The sequence below is a fragment of the Manis javanica genome, chromosome 3 (genome assembly GCF_040802235.1).
Source record: "Manis javanica isolate MJ-LG chromosome 3, MJ_LKY, whole genome shotgun sequence".
Classification (NCBI taxonomy): Eukaryota; Metazoa; Chordata; class Mammalia; order Pholidota; family Manidae; genus Manis; species Manis javanica.
The window spans coordinates 193,175,299-193,195,458 of NC_133158.1; the positions used below are offsets into that span (position 1 = coordinate 193,175,299).

The following is a 20,160-nucleotide window of genomic DNA, read 5'->3' on the forward strand; positions in this document are numbered from 1 at the left end:
TTATGTACAACTACACTAACACTCTGAAGTGCCTAATACCACATGTTTTATGTAAATTACCATATTTTCATAGAGAATAAATATATTTTCAGATATTATGCTACTAAAATACTACATTTTTTAAAAATGTTGATGCCATTGGTGGAGGTGGAAGGGAGTACTATTTGTTCTGTTACGTTTCAGGTCAATAGGGCAGTGTTCTTCCTATTAGCTGATGCTGTTACATAAGTCAAGGACAGTAAATCAGTGATAGAACTGAGATATTCTGTCCTGCCCAGCAGCTCTCTGGCATGAAGGACAGACTTGTGGACACTGACTGTCAATGTACTTGTTATTGGTACTTTTACAAGTCATGTTAGCTCCAGTGTACAGAGAACAAGACAATTTGAGTTCATCAAATATAGAAGACCTAACTTTGCAGCAGGCAGTGTGTTGGGGGTTCACTTTGGTGACCAAGACAGACAAGCAGTCTGTACTCATGAAGGTTTATGTCTAGAGTGGAAGACAGAAAATGAAAACTATTTATAATAACATGCACTGAGCCTAAGACAGGGAAAGTGAGGCTTTGGGAACTGTAATATAAGGACCTGACCTTCTTTAGAGGGAAAAGGGTCTTGAAAGGAAAAAACTTTGGGACATGAAACTTGTGGTTCGAATGATTGTATGGTTTATATCACACACCTGGCACATGGTAGGTATTTGATAATATCTGTTGAACAAGTTTATGAATGTATGAATGAATGATTGAATGAACAAAATGAAATACAGACTCTCTTTGTCTAAATAAGTGTAACCTTTTGAGAAATTACTAAATCATTTGTCAATCACTGTGTATATTTTTCTTGTCTTATCCTGAGCTACAGTTTGAGAACCATGATGCAAGGGAAAATTAATACTTAGAGGCTAGCTTGGATCCACGCTTCCCGAGCAAGGCTGAGACCCATACGGCAACGACAGATGTAACTGGTTAGCCACCTACAATGGGAAAGCCCATTGCAGGGAAGAATAGGGCCCAGCTCTGTCTCTGGTGGAGAGTCTCCCTCTATTGACCTGAAAGACGTTAGTTGTTTCTCTTACGGAAGCTGATACAGAGCATGGCGGTAAGTGGGAAAATGGGACATTTTCTTCTTCAACCCAATGCTGACTACGAAAACTAGAGATGCCCTTCTGCTTCTGTTACACTGAGACTCAAAACCACAAAGGGTGTAATGAACATCCGCTGGAGTGTTTCTCTCTTGGAATGACCACTAAGATGCAGAAGTAGGGTTCCAGTTGTCCTATTAGTACTGTGTTAGCCTGACCCTCTACTACGGGTCCCTGACCTAGTGGTAGCTAGCCCTATCAGCTTCTCTCCCTCAATTTAATGCTTGCAAAAGAAATAAGCAGACAATCAGATTCATTGGTCTGATGTCACACTCATGCACATTCTAGAGAGAAAGCCTACGAACCTCAACAGCAGAAGTAACCAAAACGTCTAAATTTGATCATTCGATTCTTCTGTCAAATCTGTGAGACACCCAACGTCCTTCTTAAAGTACCCATGCCCCTGTTATCTTTTGGTAAGTTAGGCTGAGATGGCTTCTGGGTTTGCTGAACTAATTCAAAAGAAAAATTAATATCAAATTTTCAGAAATCAGACTGACTTTTTTTAAAGCATAAATTGTGCATTAGAAAGAGAAACTGTATTTTCAAACAGTGTAATAAATCACCAGAAATTTTTACACATTAAATATATAGTACCAGCAGTAAAATTCTGTAGAAATGAAAACTTTTATTTTGGAGTATTTTAGTGACATTTGTTTAAAAAACTTTCAGTATTTAATAACTATTTCTTAAATTAAATTAAAAATATTTTCTGTTAAACATGTTTAGCAAAATTTTAATGGTGTAACAGGCATTTTTATAATTTTGAGTGTTTCCTATCCAGGAATAATATATGCATTTTCATGGATTCAAATCCTTTTTTTGTGTGTCCCTTAATATTTTTTCTAGGTCTTGCACAGTTTTAATTTATTGCTGTTATAAATGTCACTCTCCCCATTATATTTTTTAACTGCATATATGAAAGCTATTGATTCTTTGAATATTATTTTGTATTCGGATATTTCAGTGAATTCTTAATGTTTCCAATAGCGATAGCAAGAAATCTTGTTTTGTGGCTAATGAGAATGTTTTTAATGTTACTCTATAAACATGATGCTGACTTTGGTATTGATTTTTAAAAGACAGTCTAAAAAATGCCTAACTTATTATAGTGAAGTATTCCAACAATGAAATGCTTTCATCTTCTTAGTTACTAATGTCAAGAAGTTTTTGTCAACTAAACCCATATTTGAAAATTATATTTTTACAAACAAATTAGTATTTTATAACTTAATGTCAGAGTTAAGTTTTATATAAACTAAGTAAAATTTGGCACTAATTTACCTAAAAATCATGGAAAATAATTCATTTTCATAAAATGTACAAAGATCAGAAAGACAGATTGTTCTTATACAAGCAATTCTCTGCTTTACACACAAAGGTTAAGATTAAATTAATTGTTGCTGAAATATTAGGGTGAGCATGTAGAATACATATCGAACACACACAATATCCTTCTTATAAATACCTGCTATTCCATATCAAAATTAATGTCTCAATGCCTTTCATCCCTGTTATTTAAGTGTCTAAAACTTAACACCTTTCTTATTCATTAAACAAACATTGAAAACTTATTAGTTGCAATCAACTAGATGCTGGGTTTGTGATGGTGAATATCATGTCATACTGCATATACCTGTTTGGGAATACAGATAATTAAACAAATATTACTATCAAACATAGTAGTATATAAAAAACTGGAAACAGCACATAGTTATTTTTTTCTGTGCCAACATAAACATTTGTGCAAAAGTAGAAACACAAAGTCATGATCATGTTGAATTTTGACACTTGTTTTTGTGATACGGGATGGGACTTCATTATGTAGAAGACAAAAAAATTGTGATACGCATCACTTCTCTTGTCTCTCTGTCTCACACACACACACACACACACACCTTTCTAAGATGTTTACAACTGACAGTGCAGCTTAATTATGTCCCAGGTTGTCCCAAGCATTAGCTGTGAGAATAGCTCCTTCACTGTCTCCTGTAGTCTGGTAGCTTTCCTCTCAACTGTGTTACCAGAAAGCGCATGCTAACACTACCTAGCATTGGGGTCCATTTTTAGCATTGTAATAAACAAAGACCAAACTCCTGGAAGAAACGTTCAAGTGTTCTTTTTCAAAAGTTCTGACTTCAGAAATTCAAAAAAGAAACAATAACGTCTACCATTACTCCCTTTTGAATTAGTAAGGAATTAAAAATCAGAAATTCACTGGGAAAAGGACATATTGAGCCAAACAACTGTAAAGAATACTGGTATAGAGTAGTATTTAAAAAAGAGTATATGTTTAACTCTCTAAACGGAGAGAAACAGGAAGAAGAGATAGTATCCATCTTTTGGTGAGTATAAATTTCAGAAAACACTTCCTACAAAAAAAAACTGATGAAGATGACACTGAAATCTACACTCATGTGACCTTTTATCTCTACTCAAGAGCAAAAGACTCAAGTATTTGAAGGAGAATAAAGAGATCTTCTGCATTGCTGAGTAAAAAAAGGTAGATTAAGAAAGGATGGAAGGCTTCCTTAAAATTTGTACTATTTGTTCCACACTGTAAAGACTTAAAAATATTTACATTATGCATCATGTCTGTTTTAGGGAAAAATTCTATCCTTATGATGAGCAGCAGTGACCCCTACTGTTCAAATAAGGCAGCTAGTGTGTCTGCTAGGACACGGATTCATAAATTTTTCTGGGTCCTGGATCCTTTCAGGAATCCGAAGAAACTTATAGATTCCTTCACCAGAAAGAAATTCAGGTTCTTATATAAATACACAGTTTGCATACAATATAGGTAATCCATGGGTCCCTGAACTAGATAATAGGGTCACTGAATTCTATCTATCCAAAACTTTCAAGTGGAAAATGTAACTTTATAGATTCAAGAGACCTTTTAAAAGGAGCATAATTAGTACAATTGGCCTCAATTACTACAATTTTTAAAATGAGTTTTTAGTTACAAATTTTTTCAGGATGATTAACTAACATGTTAATAGACCTAGCTGGACAGTTACTATATTACCATAGATGTATTAGGATCTTGTTTATATTTCTATAATTTTATTGGTATTTAAAATCATGCTCTTTTGTATAGTTATTACTGTCTATAGATAAAACATAACTTAGTGTTCCAAGTATATATTTTGTAATATGTATCATTTGAACTTATGTCACTTCTTTGCAAAGCCCACTGCCAGTAGCCACTGTTATAGAAAACAGTACTTAGGCCAAATTCACACTCAAATTCAGAGATGATTGGAATTTCAAGTAGAAATATGACCTGCTTTTAATGAATTAAAAATCAATACTTTCAAAATGAGACTATCAATTCACATTGCTAAATTTTTGATAGATTTTCTCCCCTTCTCAAAGTATATTCAGTACGCTCTGGGGACAAGATCTGTAGAACTGATTAGCGTTAAGGCACAAGCAGAGTCATTTAAGTGTTTGTCTAGCCAAGTTTACAAATGTTCAACTCCATCAGTTCGTTTTTTTTACCTAGAACATTAATAAAAATAGCTCAACTCTCCAGTTGTGTTTTAATTCCACCAGCTTTGATAAGCCGTATCCTGGCACTGCTGATGCCACATTAATCAGCAGACAACAAGGAAATAGCCAAGAGCTAAGCAGTTTTGAGAGTTTTCAAAATCTCTTTATAGCAGAAAATAAATTCGGGGTTTTGTCTATGCTGTTAAAAAGCTCTTGAGAAGTTTCTCAACTTGTAACAACTATTCCACAATATTCATTCAACAAACGTTTACTGGAATTGCTTTTAGATGCTAAGGCTACAAAGACGTGTAAATGTTTCCAAAAAAGTTTAGCCAAGTAACGGAACCAAGCCACATAAACCGCGGAGGGGAACTTCCGAAGAGGACGGGACGGTGGAAGGCCTTAGCGCTGACCAACTTCGCTCTCTCCAGACCCTCCCTGCAACTGATTCCTAAGGTCCTCTAGATAAGCATTAAGCTTCCGGGGAAAAGGGCAAACACAACCCTAAACCAAAGTATTTAAGGCTGAGAGTAAAGCAAAAGGCATAAGGCATTAAACATTCCTTCGGAAAAGCAAGTAAAACCTTTGACCACGCCCCTTCAGGGCCGCCACTCCTGTCCGAGACCCCGCCCCAGAGGCGGTGCCGAGTAGCGAGGCCCGCGGTCGACCCCAGGCCGGCGTGCGACCAGCGCGCGTGCGCGTGTTACGTCACATCCGGCGCTTGGGCGCCCGATTCCGGATGGGCTGCATGCTTGTGGCGGCGGGTTGTGCGTCGGTGATTCGTGTTCTTTTTGCGGCAGCGGCGGGCTGCGCTACGGAATCATGGTCGAGGTAAAGTGACGCTTGGACGCTGAGGAGTCGTTTGTTTATGGCTCGTCTTTCTTTGGCGTCGAGCTTGGGGTATCTAGGGGAGTTTGGGGAGAGTAGAGGCTACGAAGGGAGGCTGTTTGGGCGAGGCCGGGTAGTGTTTTCTTAAGGTTTTCAGAGAAGGAGGGAGGCAGGCTAAGAGCAAGAGTTGGACGTTCCGTCCGGGTGAGAAGCCTGAGATAATTTCTCCAGTCCTCATCTGACCCTGGGGCACTTGAGCTGGCCGCCGCGCTCCGAGGCGGAGCTTCTGCCGTTGTTCCACCGCTCGTTCTCGCCGCCTGCAGGGTAGTGTCAGTGATTGTTTCAAAGGGCTGGTGTTCTTCCCTGGTGGTCACTTTGTTTCTGCAGTTCTTTCCCAGGAAAACCTGCCAATCTTCAATTTTTGCATCTTTCCCTAGCTTTAACAATTGCTCTGTTAACCAGTCTTGTCCGCCTATATCCACTGCCATCACTTGCACTCAGACCGACATCATCTTCCTCCTGGGCTAGTGTGTTACCTCCCAGCTGGTCTTGCTTCCATTGTTGTTATCCACCGCCCCCATCCCACCCACCCCATGAATTGAATCGATTTGTTTAAAACTTAAGTTGATCTTGCTTGCTTGCTTGCTTAAAACTTACTGGAGCAAAAATACAGACTGCTGCAGTAGTTTAAAAAGAAACTTACCTGATCTGGACCTTGTCTTCCCTTGGAACCTCATCTTGCATCACAATCCACTTTCTCACTGAACCTGTACAACTCCAGCAGCTCCTGGCATTATTTCAGTTACTGAACACCAGTGCATTTTCTTTCTGTGCAGATTGTTCTTGCCTCTGCTCTGTGCAAGGCTACCCCCCTCTCTGTTTAGATACCACCTCAGAGAGATCTTTAATAACTCTCTTAAGCTCTTTTTGCATTCTCTGTTTCAGCCCCTCGCTGGTTTCCTTCATAGTAATTGCTATAATGTTGAGTTATTTTGCTTTTTCTAGTTTCCTCATGAGCACAGGGACCATGACTGCCTTTTCATCATTTTATAGTTAGCTTCTAGCACAGTATCTGCCAGGCACATAGTAAGAGCTCAGTAAATACTTATGGAATAAATGACTAATCTTAGGCATCACTCAGTTGATATACGTGGGGCTCTGGCCATGGAGGAGCTTCCTCCTCTTCTCTGATCTTGATTCCTATAGCTTGCTACAAATAGGTGTGGTGAATGATACAATGTTTTACATATTTAAACATGTAAAGTGGAGAGCTAATTTGGCTTTAATTTCAGTTAAGATTTCTGTGATTTGTAACTAGATATGTAATTACACTCTTTCTTTCTAGGAGGTACAGAAACATTCTGTGCACACACTGGTATTCAGGTCATTGAAGAGGACCCATGACATGTTTGTAGCTGATAATGGAAAACCTGTGCCTTTGGATGAAGAGAGGTAGGTATAGTTCCTTTTCAGTTGCTAATATTTAAACTTCTAATATTGGGGAAGAGAACAAGGAGAGGGGACCTTTAAAGATGAGTGAGTAATACACTCAGATGAAATCTACTCAATAATGAGTGGTGTTTGGGTATAATTGAAGCTGATTGAACTTTTTTGGCCTTAACTTGTACAGTAAATATCCCATTAATTAATTGCATTTACAAATACCCAGTAATTAGGAGAGTCCCTTTTAGGTATATTTTATAATCAATCACTGTATATGTGCTTTCAGCTTCCCGCTGCTCTCAGAGCCTTGCTGAGCTGAAATTGTACCTGGCCAGTACCTCTACTCCCATCTTTTCTCGTTAGTATGGTGAAGATTTTTGAGTGTTGGCATATATTTGGTTCTGCATCTCCTGCTGCAGTCTGGGATTGCATTATGTGCAGCATTCCTTCTTTGTCCTTTACCCTTCTTTTAAAATCTACTTAATTCCTCAGACAAGCATTTATATTTAATTTATAAACTGGGCTATTCTTAAAAGTTATATAAGTCCATTTCTTTTAAAAATATTGAGCTAATTAAGTAGGTCAACTAATATTTGATTAGTTCTAATCTTTTTAGGCACATCCAGTAAAGGTTATATAGAAGCTTTTACTATTATATTTAGGCATTTGAAGGGAAGTATATTGACTGAGGTTTTTAAAAAGATATATTAATTCTGTATGTTTTTAAATCATTTAGACCCTTGATAACTCATCATGAAAAATTGTATATATTGGTTAACAAACTAAAATATGTAGCAGTTTCATGTGGATGCTCTGTCGTGGATTGTGCACAAATGTGAAAATGCACTTTAGCTTTTTACAATACTGTGCAATTTTAAAATATTAAAAACTTTTCCTATGTGATTAGGTAAACTTAAGTTTTTCAAATTAAAAAGCTACTTAAATATCTTTTTAAATATGTAAAAGCTATTTAAGTACTTGTTTCCTGGCTGTCTGTGAATATATTTACATTGGTCAATATATAAAGTATTCAAAGTTACATTCTTATGTTCATAATTTTTAAATAGCCACAAAAGAAAAATGGCAGTAAAGCTGCGTAATGAGTATGGCCCTGTGTTGCATATGCCTACTTCGAAAGAAAATTTTAAAGAGAAGTGTCCTCAAAATGCATCAGATTCATATGGTCATAAACAATATCCTGCCAATCAAGGTGAGTGTGGCACTGTCAGAAACGTCAAGGCTTATATGTGAATGTTAAAAATAGAAAAATGATACATCTTACTAGTACCTTTCCTGGAAGGACTAATTAGAGCCGTGCCCTATTAAATACCAAGACTAGTACTAAAATGGATGTTTTGACTTCCTCATTGGAATAGAAAGTAAGATTATTAGTTGGTGAATTTTTTTTTCTTACAGAAAGTAAAAAAGTGGTGCTATGCTGATGGCAGAAATTCTTAGGATATAGGAAAGGTCACAGTGGAGACTGAAGGAAAAATTGCTAACCTGTGGGGAGACTATATCCATTTTGGCTCTAATTCAGAAAGATGATATTAAATATGGAAATTGTAGTGAATAAAGATAATCCAAGATTCCCCAGGGACACCATTTGCTTGAAAGAAAAACCAGGGTGAATTGTTGATAGGATGACCTATGTATACACCATTGCAAATACAGCAAATGCACAAGCTTTCTTGACATCATGTTAACAAAATGGTCAAGGAAATAGCTGTGTACATGGTCTTCAGAAGTCAAAACAAAAATATCCAACTTAACTTATTTCTGAGGCTGGGTTTTAGTTGGAAAATTTGAGAAATCCAATTATAATTATTATTATTTAATTCATTAAAACAGATAATATTTGTATATAAGTTAAATTTGCCATTGATGAATTTTCTTTTATTCTCTCTCTTATTTTTTTTTTTTAAGGACAAGAAGTTGAGTATTTGGTAACGGGTACACATCCATATCCACCAGGACCTGGTATGTGAGCTCTGGCATATTGGAAGTGTCTTACTGTCACGTATATGTCCGTGAAGGAGCCAATATGACTCCCACTGCCTATAAAATTCAGGCTAAACTCAGTAGCTAGACATCCAGGCTCAGCTTTTAGATACTCAGTGTAATGTGCACTTACTCAGAAAATATTCTTAAGCATCTGTGTATTTTCAGACACTGTGCTGGAAACTCAGACAAAAAGACTGCTCTAGGCTAACACAGGTTTATTATACAGAGGTTTAGACAGACATGTAAATATCATCAAGCTTATAAAAATGATAGAAGTATTAGTATACAAGCAGGTATGATAGGAACATGTCCTGGTGTGTGTGTGGGTATTGGCATACAGAGTGTCCAGTAAATAAGTTGGAGAACAAAAACTTTAGTATGTCTAGGTTCTAGTAATTTTGGTATGGAAAGTATAGGCAAGTTGGTGCTGCTTTGATATTTCTTATTGTAGTAATTTACCCTTGAAACATTCTGTTAGTATTTGGGGAACTGCATAATTTTTATATCTGTAGGTAATATCCCAAGATAATTGAAATTCAACTTTACTGTTTAACAAATTTAACTCTAGGTATTAATGCCAAACTGGTTATGATTAAATCTTTTTTTGTTATGCATTGTATTAAGCATTGTTTATTGTAAAAAAGTTAGAAACAAAAGATATGCAGAACTTAATCAGTATTTGTAATATCACCACCTGGAGATAATCACCATTTCCTTTTGGATAAATTTTCCTCCAGTATTTTATTGTAAATGAAAACAAAAATAGCAACTAGAAGAACTGATTTTTTATTTATTTTAAATTTTAACAGGGGTTGCTTTGACAGCAGATACTAAGATCCAAAGAATGCCAAGTGAATCCGCTGCACAGTCCTTAGCTGTGGCATTACCTTCTTCTCAGACTAGGTATGAAATATTAGGTTTCTGACTACAAAGATTTTGAGAGCATAGTTCTTTGTTCACATTTTTTTCTCCTTCTTTAAAAATTTGTTTCTTTCTAATTGTGTATCACATGATATTTTCCTTTATCACAGCTTAACAAAATTTAAAATATAAAGAGTTGGTTCTGCAGAACACATGGGTGGAGACATTAATTACTTACACTGTGATGTTTCTTTTGCCTCAGGGTTGATACAAATCGTGGTGCACCTGCTGGAGGTGAATATCGCCATCCTGGGGCTTCTGACCGTTCACAGCCTGCAGGGATGACTTCAGTAAGCTTCTCCGTGACAAATCTGACAAATCATGTTAGGTCTCTAACTTTTGGGATTTGTTGCCATACTTTTTTCCCATTAGTCTTACGTTAAGTATTAAATAAATGAACATTTTCCTTGAAATTGTTTAAGTAGCAACTTGAGCTATTTCATAGCCCTAAAATTTACCTTGCTAGTGAATTGACATATTTTTTAGAATTTCAAATTGTTAGTTCTCTACTTGCATGTTGTATATAACATTTATTTTGACGGAGATAATGTGATTTGGCACTTTGCTCACTATAAAAAATATAGGGAATATTCTGAAATGTATGAGTTAGATGTGAAAATATTTTTTATTAAACTTAAGTTTTATACAATTAGAGTTGAGTACTATTAGTATATAATATTCACGAGCTATATAAGTAGTGTCTTATGAATGAGTGTTTAGAAATACATCAGTTTATCTGTAAGTAAAAGGCTGCTGCTGTTATTGGTGAAGGTACTATAGAAAGAATACCTGGAAATACAGTTTATTTTAGTATGCTGTCACTGAAATAAATACAGGCTTTACTTCCTCATTTTAATATGCAGTTGATTTGGCTTTGTGAAGTAAATGAATCTGAAGTCTTCCCACCATATTTTTTTCTTTAGATTTTCATAGGTCTCTTTGCCCAGGCATTCTGACTCCTTAAAAGGATGTAATGTAAGCTTTCTGAGGATGGATGGATGGATGCTAACAGTTGATGACATAGCGTATTTTATAATAATTTTTTTTTGGAAGTTTTTTTTAGAAGACAATACCAGTTTCTCTTTTGCAATATTAAATCAATGTTAGAATGGTGAAAAGCAATGGCATTAGTCTACTTTAATAATAGGAGCTTACATAAGGCATTTTCTGCTCTGTGAATCTTTATAACAACTGGATAAGGTAGACACTGTTACCTCCATTTTACAAATGAGGCACAAAGTTTCCATAGTTTTTACTGAAGTGAAGCAGCTAGTAATTGGCCTAGCTTGGTTTTGAACCCATGAACAGTGATATATGCTCTTAATTCTAATGTTCTGCTTTGAGATTTTAAAATTGCTTTTCAAAATTAAAATTAACATACAGAAAATAGTTCTGATCAGAAGTCTTAGACTCATTTTCTAGTTGTGCAGACATTTTTAGTTATCTCTTCCTCTCCATTTAAGGGAAAAAAGTTTCATAAGTTCTTTCTTCAAATTTCCAGTTTTGAATTGATAACATGAAACCTTAGGTAATAGAGTGAAATCTGTTCTGTGTCCAGGTTGCTGTTGAGGGTGGAAATGCCAAGAACTCTGCGCTTGTGGCTAAAAAGGCCCCTACAATGCCGAAACCCCAGTGGCACCCCCCGTGGAAACTCTACAGGGTGAGTGAATGTGCACAGCGTCCCTCTGCGTGAAGCAAGCTCGCGGCTCCCCAGTGGGCAGGAGCTGAGGAATAGAATGAGGAACAAAAGGAGTGAATGTGAAAACTGGGAAAGTGATCTCAGGTGCTTAGGCAGTATCTTAAGAGAGATCTTGGAAAGGAGACTTCTTTAAGCCAATGCTAAACTTGTCTTTTATATAAAATGTAATATAAAATACTGATAAAAGGCCTCTAAATGTGGAGAGCAGATGAAGTAAGTTTAGGATAAGTGAGGTGTTAATATCAAGGCCAAGGGGGGAAATAATAGCCAAGGACATACCTTTGGCCCTACCAATTATCTTTTCAATTAAGCTAAAATAATTAAAAATGTACATACTGGGGAAACCTACAGCTGCACATAATTTAATATTTATGTTAAATTTTGTTTGTCTAATTATATGGACTTTTTTTGGTGTACCGGCCTAGTAAATTTTAATAGATACATGTTTGGGTACACCTAACACGATCAGGACTTAGACATTCCATCAACTTAAAAGTCACCCCTGTGTTACTCTTTTCTAGCAACACCATTTGCTGCCTTTAGCAGCTATTCATCTGTTTTGCATACTGTAGTTGTGTATTTTGAACTTTGTCATTTAAATGGAATTGTATAGTTTGTACCTTTTAAGACTGACTTCCTTCACTTAATGCCTTTGGAATTTGTCCAAGCTCTTATATGTATTAACACATTATTTTTTTATTGCTGAGTAGTAGTCTGCTATACAGGTAAGCCAGAAATTATGTATCCATTAACAATTAAAAATGTCTTAATACTTACTCTAAAGCCTAATAGTCAGCTAATCTTACGAACTTAACATTTGAAGATGTGGGTGAACTTTATGTGTAATGTTTTGAAATTGAATAAACTTTAACTTAAATGTAATGAATGTGCTCATTCTCCCTTCTTTTAATGCAGGTGATCAGTGGGCATCTTGGCTGGGTTCGATGTATTGCTGTGGAACCTGGAAATCAGTGGTTTGTCACTGGGTCTGCTGACAGAACTATAAAGGTAATAAGGAAGTACTGAAAAAACAGACATGACTTTGTGTTTGCCATGTAAATCTAACTTGTTTTAAGTTATTTCCTCTGGTGGAAATTGCTGTTCCTTTATTTTTTTTTTAGATCTGAATGTGGAGTAAAATTATTATCTATACCAAAGTTCCCAATAAATACCTGTTTGAAAGTTGTATTTAATAATTTTTTTCCAAACATTGTTGACTACTTGCCACTAATTCCTTTATATTTAAGTTTTTTCCCTTCTCTGCTTACAAAATTAAAGCATTCTCATCAATTAAAAATGTGGAAAATAAAGAGAAGTATAAAAGAATATAGGCACACACATAATCCTGTCTCTCAGATACTATAATGATTACTTTTTAGTATTTATTTCTGAGCATATGTATTAATGCATTTCCTTCTGAACTTTTTTCCTGTGTGAATAAATGTGTATCTTTTAAAAATCATGCTTGATATATAATGTTTTAATATTGTTGAATATTAAAGTTTTCAGTTTCCTGATTTTCACTATGATAGCTATAATCTTTGTGCCAAAAGTTTTTCTGCATTTTAAATTACTTTGTTATTCTAGATCGCCACAAATGGAATTAATGGGTCAGATGTCTTTAAATTTGACAGCCAAAGTACAAATTATTTTCCAAAATGGGTGAATTGATACTTGTAGTGTATGGAAGAATCTTTTTAACACATTGTGTGTCTTTAAAAATAACTGCTAATATGATAAGCAGAAGTGGGTATCTAATCTTTTAGAAACTATATATAAAAATTTTCTAGTGAGATTATACTTTCTGATAACCTTATAAAGCAGATTTTAGGTATTTAAAAATATGTACATGTATTTTTATTGACATAATTGACATACATTATATATTATATTAGGTTCAGGTGTATAACAAAGATTCCGCATTTGTATATGTTGCAAAATGATCTCTACAGTAAGTCTAGTTAACATCTGTCACCATACATAGCTGTAGAATTTTTTCCCCTTCTGATGAGAACTCTTTAAGATCTATTAGCAACTTTTAAATGTGAATATGTTATTATTAACTGTAGTTGCCATTGCTGTACATTACATGCCATGATTTATTTATAACTGGAAGTTTATACCTTTTGGCTTATTTCACTTCATCCCACCCCACCCCCAACCTCTGGCAACCACCATCTGTTCTTGTATCTGCGAGCTCTTTCTTTTTTTTTTTTTTAAGATTCCACATATAAGTAAAGTCAAAGGGTATTTGTCTTTTTCTGACTTAATTTCACTTAGTATAATGCCCTCAAGGACCATCCATGGAATGAATGGTGATACTTCATTCTTTTCTGTGGCTGAGTAATCTTCCATTGTATGTGCATACCACATTTTCTTTATCCATTCATCTGTTGATGGACTTTCCTTTCCATAGCATTTGTTTTTTTAAAGTTGTTGCCATCCTTGGCTAATTTAATACTGTGGTATTCATAGTTTCATTGTCAATGATATCCTTTTATAGATTAATAATATGAACCTTTCATTACCTATGCAAATATTTCCCCAGCTTGAACACACTTTTTAATTCTATTTTTTCCCTGCTTTTAGGAGTGTCATTTTTCAGATCTTTCTAAATTTTTATGTTTATATCTTTCGCATTTTGAAGACTTAATTGAGCATCAGCATTCTAAAAATTTGCTTTGGCATAATCAACATAAAAGAAAAACAATATTCTTTGATTGCAGATCTGGGACTTGGCTAGTGGCAAGTTAAAACTGTCATTAACTGGGCACATCAGTACAGTGCGTGGTGTGATTGTGAGCACGAGGAGCCCGTACCTCTTCTCCTGTGGAGAAGACAAGCAAGTCAAGTGCTGGGATCTTGAATATAATAAGGTGAGCTTGGAGTTAAGGGTTCAAGCCTTATCAGCCACTGTTTTTCTTTCTAATTAGACATTTTAACATTACTGTTTTGTTGTTAGGTTATAAGGCACTATCATGGACATCTAAGCGCGGTGTATGGTTTGGATTTGCATCCAACAATTGATGTGTTGGTAACCTGTAGTCGAGATTCAACTGCACGGGTAAATGGAACAGAGCTTTGTGTTTATCTATGAACATACTGCATTTTACAGTATGTATACTTGGCATTGGAGTCACATACTGTTTGATAAAGAATTAAAAATGTTTGCCTTGGCCCACTAATACCCTAGTCTCCCAGTTTCTCAATTTACATGTTATTATCACCCTCACATACAGTTCTGTGCCGTCACCATGTTTATTATCGGAAGTGCCCTGGCTCTGAAATGTGAAAATCGCATATTCCATTCTGTCATCACGACTATTATCCATTGGTGGTTTGATTCAGTTGTCCTGTTATACCCAATCTTGGACTTTCAGTGTCTTTATCTTTTAGCTTTCTCCCCCTGAATCAGCTACCTCTTAGCTACATTCCCTGGCCAGCTTACAGATCCTTATCTTTAATTTAAGCATATTTTTCATTATATTCAGGCACAGTTGTCTAGTAAATTCCCAGCCTTGAATTGATAGTTGCCTGCCTGAGATGTGAATACCTATTCTCTTTGACAGTATGTCTAATATATTTTTACAGATTTGGGATGTGAGAACTAAAGCCAGTGTACACACATTATCTGGACATACAAATGCAGTTGCTACAGTGAGGTGTCAGGCTGCAGAACCACAAATTATTACTGGTATGATTGATACTTCCCAAGTTTACAGCATATTCATATCAGAATACATTATGATTATACTTTTCACATTCACTGTGACTTGCTTTGTATTATGGATACAGTGTTTCTGTGTTCACTTGAAATTTATTGTGATAAGATTTCATTTTGTTTTTATCTCATACTCTTTACATATCAGAAAATATGTCATACACAGTATCATGTAATAGCTGATTACAAAGTGATGCTGTTAGATATAACAAAGCATTATTTCATAGTATCACCATGACTGATCCAGGAAATTGGAAGTTGGAAGATAAAATATCAGGAGACCAATAACCTTTAGAGCTGGTTTGAGTCTTGTTTTGCTTAAAATAAGGTTAATAACAATGGATCTTTAAGACTAGAAAATAACTTCTAGTTGTATTGATATATTTTATTAACTAAAAATAAATGGATGTATTGATGTAGTTAACTAAAAAATCATTAGTTTTTTTCCTTCCCCCTCCACTAGGGGAAAACATCATGAAGTTATTTGTTATTTGCATTTTTTCTAGCTGCTCATTTGATAGTGTATCAAGTGTTTATTGCAGTTTTTTAAAATAATTAAATTTAAAACCAGCCTGAAATTTTTGGAACTGTAAAGCAATTAGCCAAGAGTTGTTCTAACTTTGATTTAGTTGTATGTGTCTGTGGAAGAATGCTTCATATTTTATGTTATTTAACTTCTGTATTCTTTTTTCTGATCTGTGTTTTGAGAATATGTGTGTATTTTCATTACAGGAAGCCATGACACTACAATACGATTATGGGATTTGGTGGCTGGAAAAACAAGGGTCACCTTGACAAATCACAAAAAATCCGTCAGGGCTGTGGTTTTACATCCAAGACAGTAAGTATATTTTCCTAGTTAGTTTCTCTTCTCTCCTCAGTTTTAAGTGTATGGTAGTACAGAAATACCAACATTAGTACTACTTTGGTAATCATTTAGCCACTGTCAGTTCCAGGCTTCTGCCACTTACAAACATGTATTACTTTCATTTTCCCTATATAGTATTTTGCTTCATACCCTATATAGGGTAAGAGGAGTTTCCTACATGGTGAAAAATGATAATGTCAAGTGAGACTGAATAAATCATGGTTTGAAGCTACTTCTCACATTAGAAGCTAATAGTAGCTAGATTTAAAGTTTTGGACATAATTGTTATTGAATACTGAGATATATATAGGATGGTTTAATTGTTGAGGAAGTTTTGTATATATGCTATATATATAAAAATATATAGAGAGAAAAAATATATCTTGTATATACATAAATACATACATAGAAAAAAATATAAATATACATAGGGGAAAAAAAGTAGGAAACATTAACATTTTAGTCAGGGTACCCAAAGAGATAGAGGGCAATATCACAGTATATTGTTTATTGTGTCATATCATCCTGACACTTTCCAGGTCACATTCCTGTCTTTTCTCTCCTCCTCCCTCTTTTTCTTAATGTCATTCCCTCCCTCCTTCCCTTCCCTGTCTTCCTCACTCCCTTTCTTTTTCACACCCTCTGTTTCTTTCCTTCACTCCTTTTCTTCCTGTTCTTTCTCTCTCCCTCTCTCCCTCTCCATTTCTCCAAAATAGTTGCATACCCCTAGCCCCTGATATCAGTGTAGGGATTTGCGTGTTTATTGCTTAGCTCAGTGTAGAGCACTGGGGAAATGAGAAGAAAATTAAACATTTATGGATTTAAAATAATCTAAAAATCTGATTTAACTTAGAACATATATCTTGATTTTTTACTTCTTGGTATGACAGTAATATTTTGCTAAAACTATAGGGCAAGTAAGTACATATGCAAAGTATAATGTAATAAGCGTTTTAAATCCACCATTTTATTTAACATAATTTACTTTGTTGTTAATTATTTTTAATCTTATTTCAGTTATACATTTGCATCTGGTTCTCCAGATAACATAAAACAGTGGAAATTCCCTGATGGAAGTTTCATTCAAAATCTTTCTGGTCATAATGCTATTATTAACACATTGACAGTAAATTCTGATGGAGTGCTTGTATCTGGAGGTAAAATAAGATTTCTATGATGTATGTTTCAGTCTGTCACTTTTTCTTTCTTTTAGTAAATGAGTAAGCATTGGTAAAATTTCTAAGCCATTGCATCACATCAGAACTTGCCTGATTAATGTCTGTTCATATGTGTGTCTATGCATATTCATAATACATGTAGCATATTTCATAGTTTAGCCTTCTTTGAATTCCCACATGATAAATCTAAGTTAGGGGTTTATGCTGGGAATCACCAAAAATTTGGTTGTATATTTCACAAATTGGATGTCATTTTGTGATGCTTTTTGTGATATATAAAATGAATTTTAAATTAAGCGCAAATGAAAGTTGACAAACTAATACTAAGAGAAGTTTGAGTGCATGCGTCCTACATATCTTTATAACCGGAATTATTGCCATGGTGCTTGGTTAATAGATGGTGCATAGTAAATATTGGTCAAGCTGAATTGTGGTACAAATACCAAGTTAACTAACTAGCTCTTTCCTTTCTAGCTGACAATGGCACTATGCATCTTTGGGACTGGAGAACTGGCTACAATTTCCAGAGAGTTCATGCAGCTGTGCAGCCTGGGTCTTTGGACAGCGAATCAGGAATATTTGCTTGTGCTTTTGATCAGTCCGAAAGCCGGCTGCTAACAGCTGAAGCTGATAAAACCATTAAAGTGTACAGAGAGGACGATACAGCAGTAAGTTCTCTACTTCATATACATTTTAAAGTAAAATCAGCCATACCAACTTTACTAGTATTTTCTCATTTTAAATTACTGAAATTATCAGAAGGGAAAATAATCTTTATAACCTTAAAGTATTTTTCATTTCAAATAGTGTCTGCTCATCGATTTCTGTATTGGTTTCATTGTTGCCAACAAATAGATGTTTTAATTTTATTCCCCCTTTCCTTATTCCAGTTACTGGGAAAATCTTGCACTAAGAAGAGCCACAAATAAATAGATTGCTGTGCAAATTAATTTTAGAATTATAAGGTTTCATATTACTAGAATATCCAAATAGCACTTTTGAAAGGAAAAACCATAAAATGAACTTGTAGGGAACCCATCCATCCTTCATTAGATTCAAATACTGCCAAATGTTTGTCAGCTATTCCTAAAATTGGGAAAGAACTAAGCATGTAATGCCAAGTAATATAATTTAGAATAGTTACCTTATTTACATTAGAAAAGAAGTTACTAGTATGAAGCAAACTAATGATACTTTAACTTACTTTTCTGTTTTTAGACAGAAGAAACGCATCCAGTCAGCTGGAAGCCAGAAATCATCAAGAGAAAGAGATTTTAATGTGGCATCATTTTCATGTTGGTTCTCTTTTTTTTTTTTTTTTTTTTGATACTGGCCTTGATGTGGATATCCAGTCATTTTGTGCTCTGGCTCAGAATATAAAGCAGAAATGCACATGCTCGAATCATTGCGGCTTCATATTTTACAATAAACTCTTCCCCTACTTCTCCCCCTTGTTTTTATTTCTAAAACAGTTTGAAATCCTAGAAAGTAAGATGAAGATAGAAAGATTCACAGATTCATTCAACATAACTATTTTAAAGAGAGAATATTTTGTCAGTTGTATTAAAAGACTTTTTTTTAAACTTATACAAAACTGCTTACTGAAATACAGGACATGTTTTGAGGGAGGAGCAGGATTTTGGTTTTGTTTTTTAATTCCTTAAAAATTGTGACTCGTAATTTGGGATTAAAGGATTTGAAGTTTTAATTTAACTGATATATGTTTATTCCACAAACGGTTTTAAAGTGCATGTTGTGCAAAGTTGTGTGCCAGATGCTGTTCAGGAAATGCGCATATAAGATGTGTTCCAAGACTCCCAGTTTCATAACTTATAGAAATGCTCTGAGAGAGGTGCAGGTGATCAACTGGGATAGAAAACACACAAGAATCATCAACTTAATTTTTTTTCAAGTTAAACAACTACTGTATTTTTGAATAAGCATTTCCAAATTAAACATATCCCATCTTGCGTGCTGTAGGTGGGAGTATCATTGTTGTAACATCTAGGAGGGTAGTTTTCCAGAGGATATTGAAAATGCTCATACCCTTCAGCTAACTCATTAGAAGTGAAATTACCAAGAAACTGCTTTATAGAAATAATTGGATAATTATGCACAAGTTCATTGCACCTTTGTTTTTTAATAATTTAAACTAGCCCAGGTGTCCTATCAATACAATAAGAGACCAACTTAATGGGTTATGGTACCTTCATGCAATTTATATCCATTAAAGGAAGACTGAACTCATGTCCAAATTTTTATGTAAAAAAGTTGTACAAGCAGTTTTTGTACAGTAAGTTGTTAATGCTCTGAAAAATAAGTCTCACACTGTTTGGCTTTCTGAGGGAGTGAAATTATGGGAGAACTTTCATGATCAGCTTTATATATTTCTATAATTTTTTATAAGCATGTATTTTGTAAACAAATAAAAAAAAAAAACTTGGGTCCCTGAGAGATTCTAATATGCCTTCCAACAACAGAAAAATAGAGGTGAATAGTGCCCCATCCCCAAAGACCAAGAAGAAGTGAACATGAGATAAGAAAGGTATCTCCTATTCTGCTTAGCAAGGCTTCAACTACTGTGTTTATTGCAAGTATCAACTTTTGAATAGCATTTTAAAGAATAATCCTGTATGCTGTCCTGTATTATACTTGAATACTCTTACAAGAAGTTCATCTACTTGTATGTGTTCATGAGCCCTGTGAAATTCTGGGCAGAATTTAATGCATGTGCCCGTTTTTGTTACCTACTTGGCAGAAACCAACTCAGGTTAAACCCAAATCTTACTCTGCCTATTCTTTATGTATAATTAAGCTGTAAAATGTTACCAGAGAAAAACAGCTGTGGTAATTCTCATTT

At 34.9% G+C, this 20,160-nt stretch overlaps 1 protein-coding gene across 5 annotated transcripts; it reads left to right on the forward strand.

The window, feature by feature from the left end:
• Positions 1 to 342: 342 nt before the first annotated feature.
• On the forward strand, positions 343 to 18,745 carry PLRG1 (pleiotropic regulator 1). 5 transcript variants are annotated; one of them, XM_017674875.3, is made up of 15 exons: positions 343 to 691; positions 6,812 to 6,918; positions 7,977 to 8,119; positions 8,836 to 8,889; positions 9,723 to 9,816; positions 10,037 to 10,124; positions 11,393 to 11,494; positions 12,449 to 12,541; positions 14,260 to 14,409; positions 14,496 to 14,597; positions 15,125 to 15,227; positions 15,987 to 16,095; positions 17,140 to 17,279; positions 17,775 to 17,968; positions 18,519 to 18,745. In XM_017674875.3, exons 1-15 carry the CDS (start codon positions 638 to 640, stop codon positions 18,576 to 18,578), a joined length of 1,593 nt encoding a protein of 530 aa, XP_017530364.1. In that variant the 5' UTR covers positions 343 to 637; the 3' UTR covers positions 18,579 to 18,745. The 5 variants fall into 5 exon arrangements, with proteins under 5 accessions (XP_017530364.1, XP_017530380.1, XP_017530387.1 ...); XM_017674891.3 differs by lacking the exon at positions 343 to 691 and adding an exon at positions 1,077 to 1,100; XM_017674898.3 differs by lacking the exon at positions 343 to 691 and adding an exon at positions 1,405 to 1,559.
• Positions 18,746 to 20,160: the final 1,415 nt, after the last annotated feature.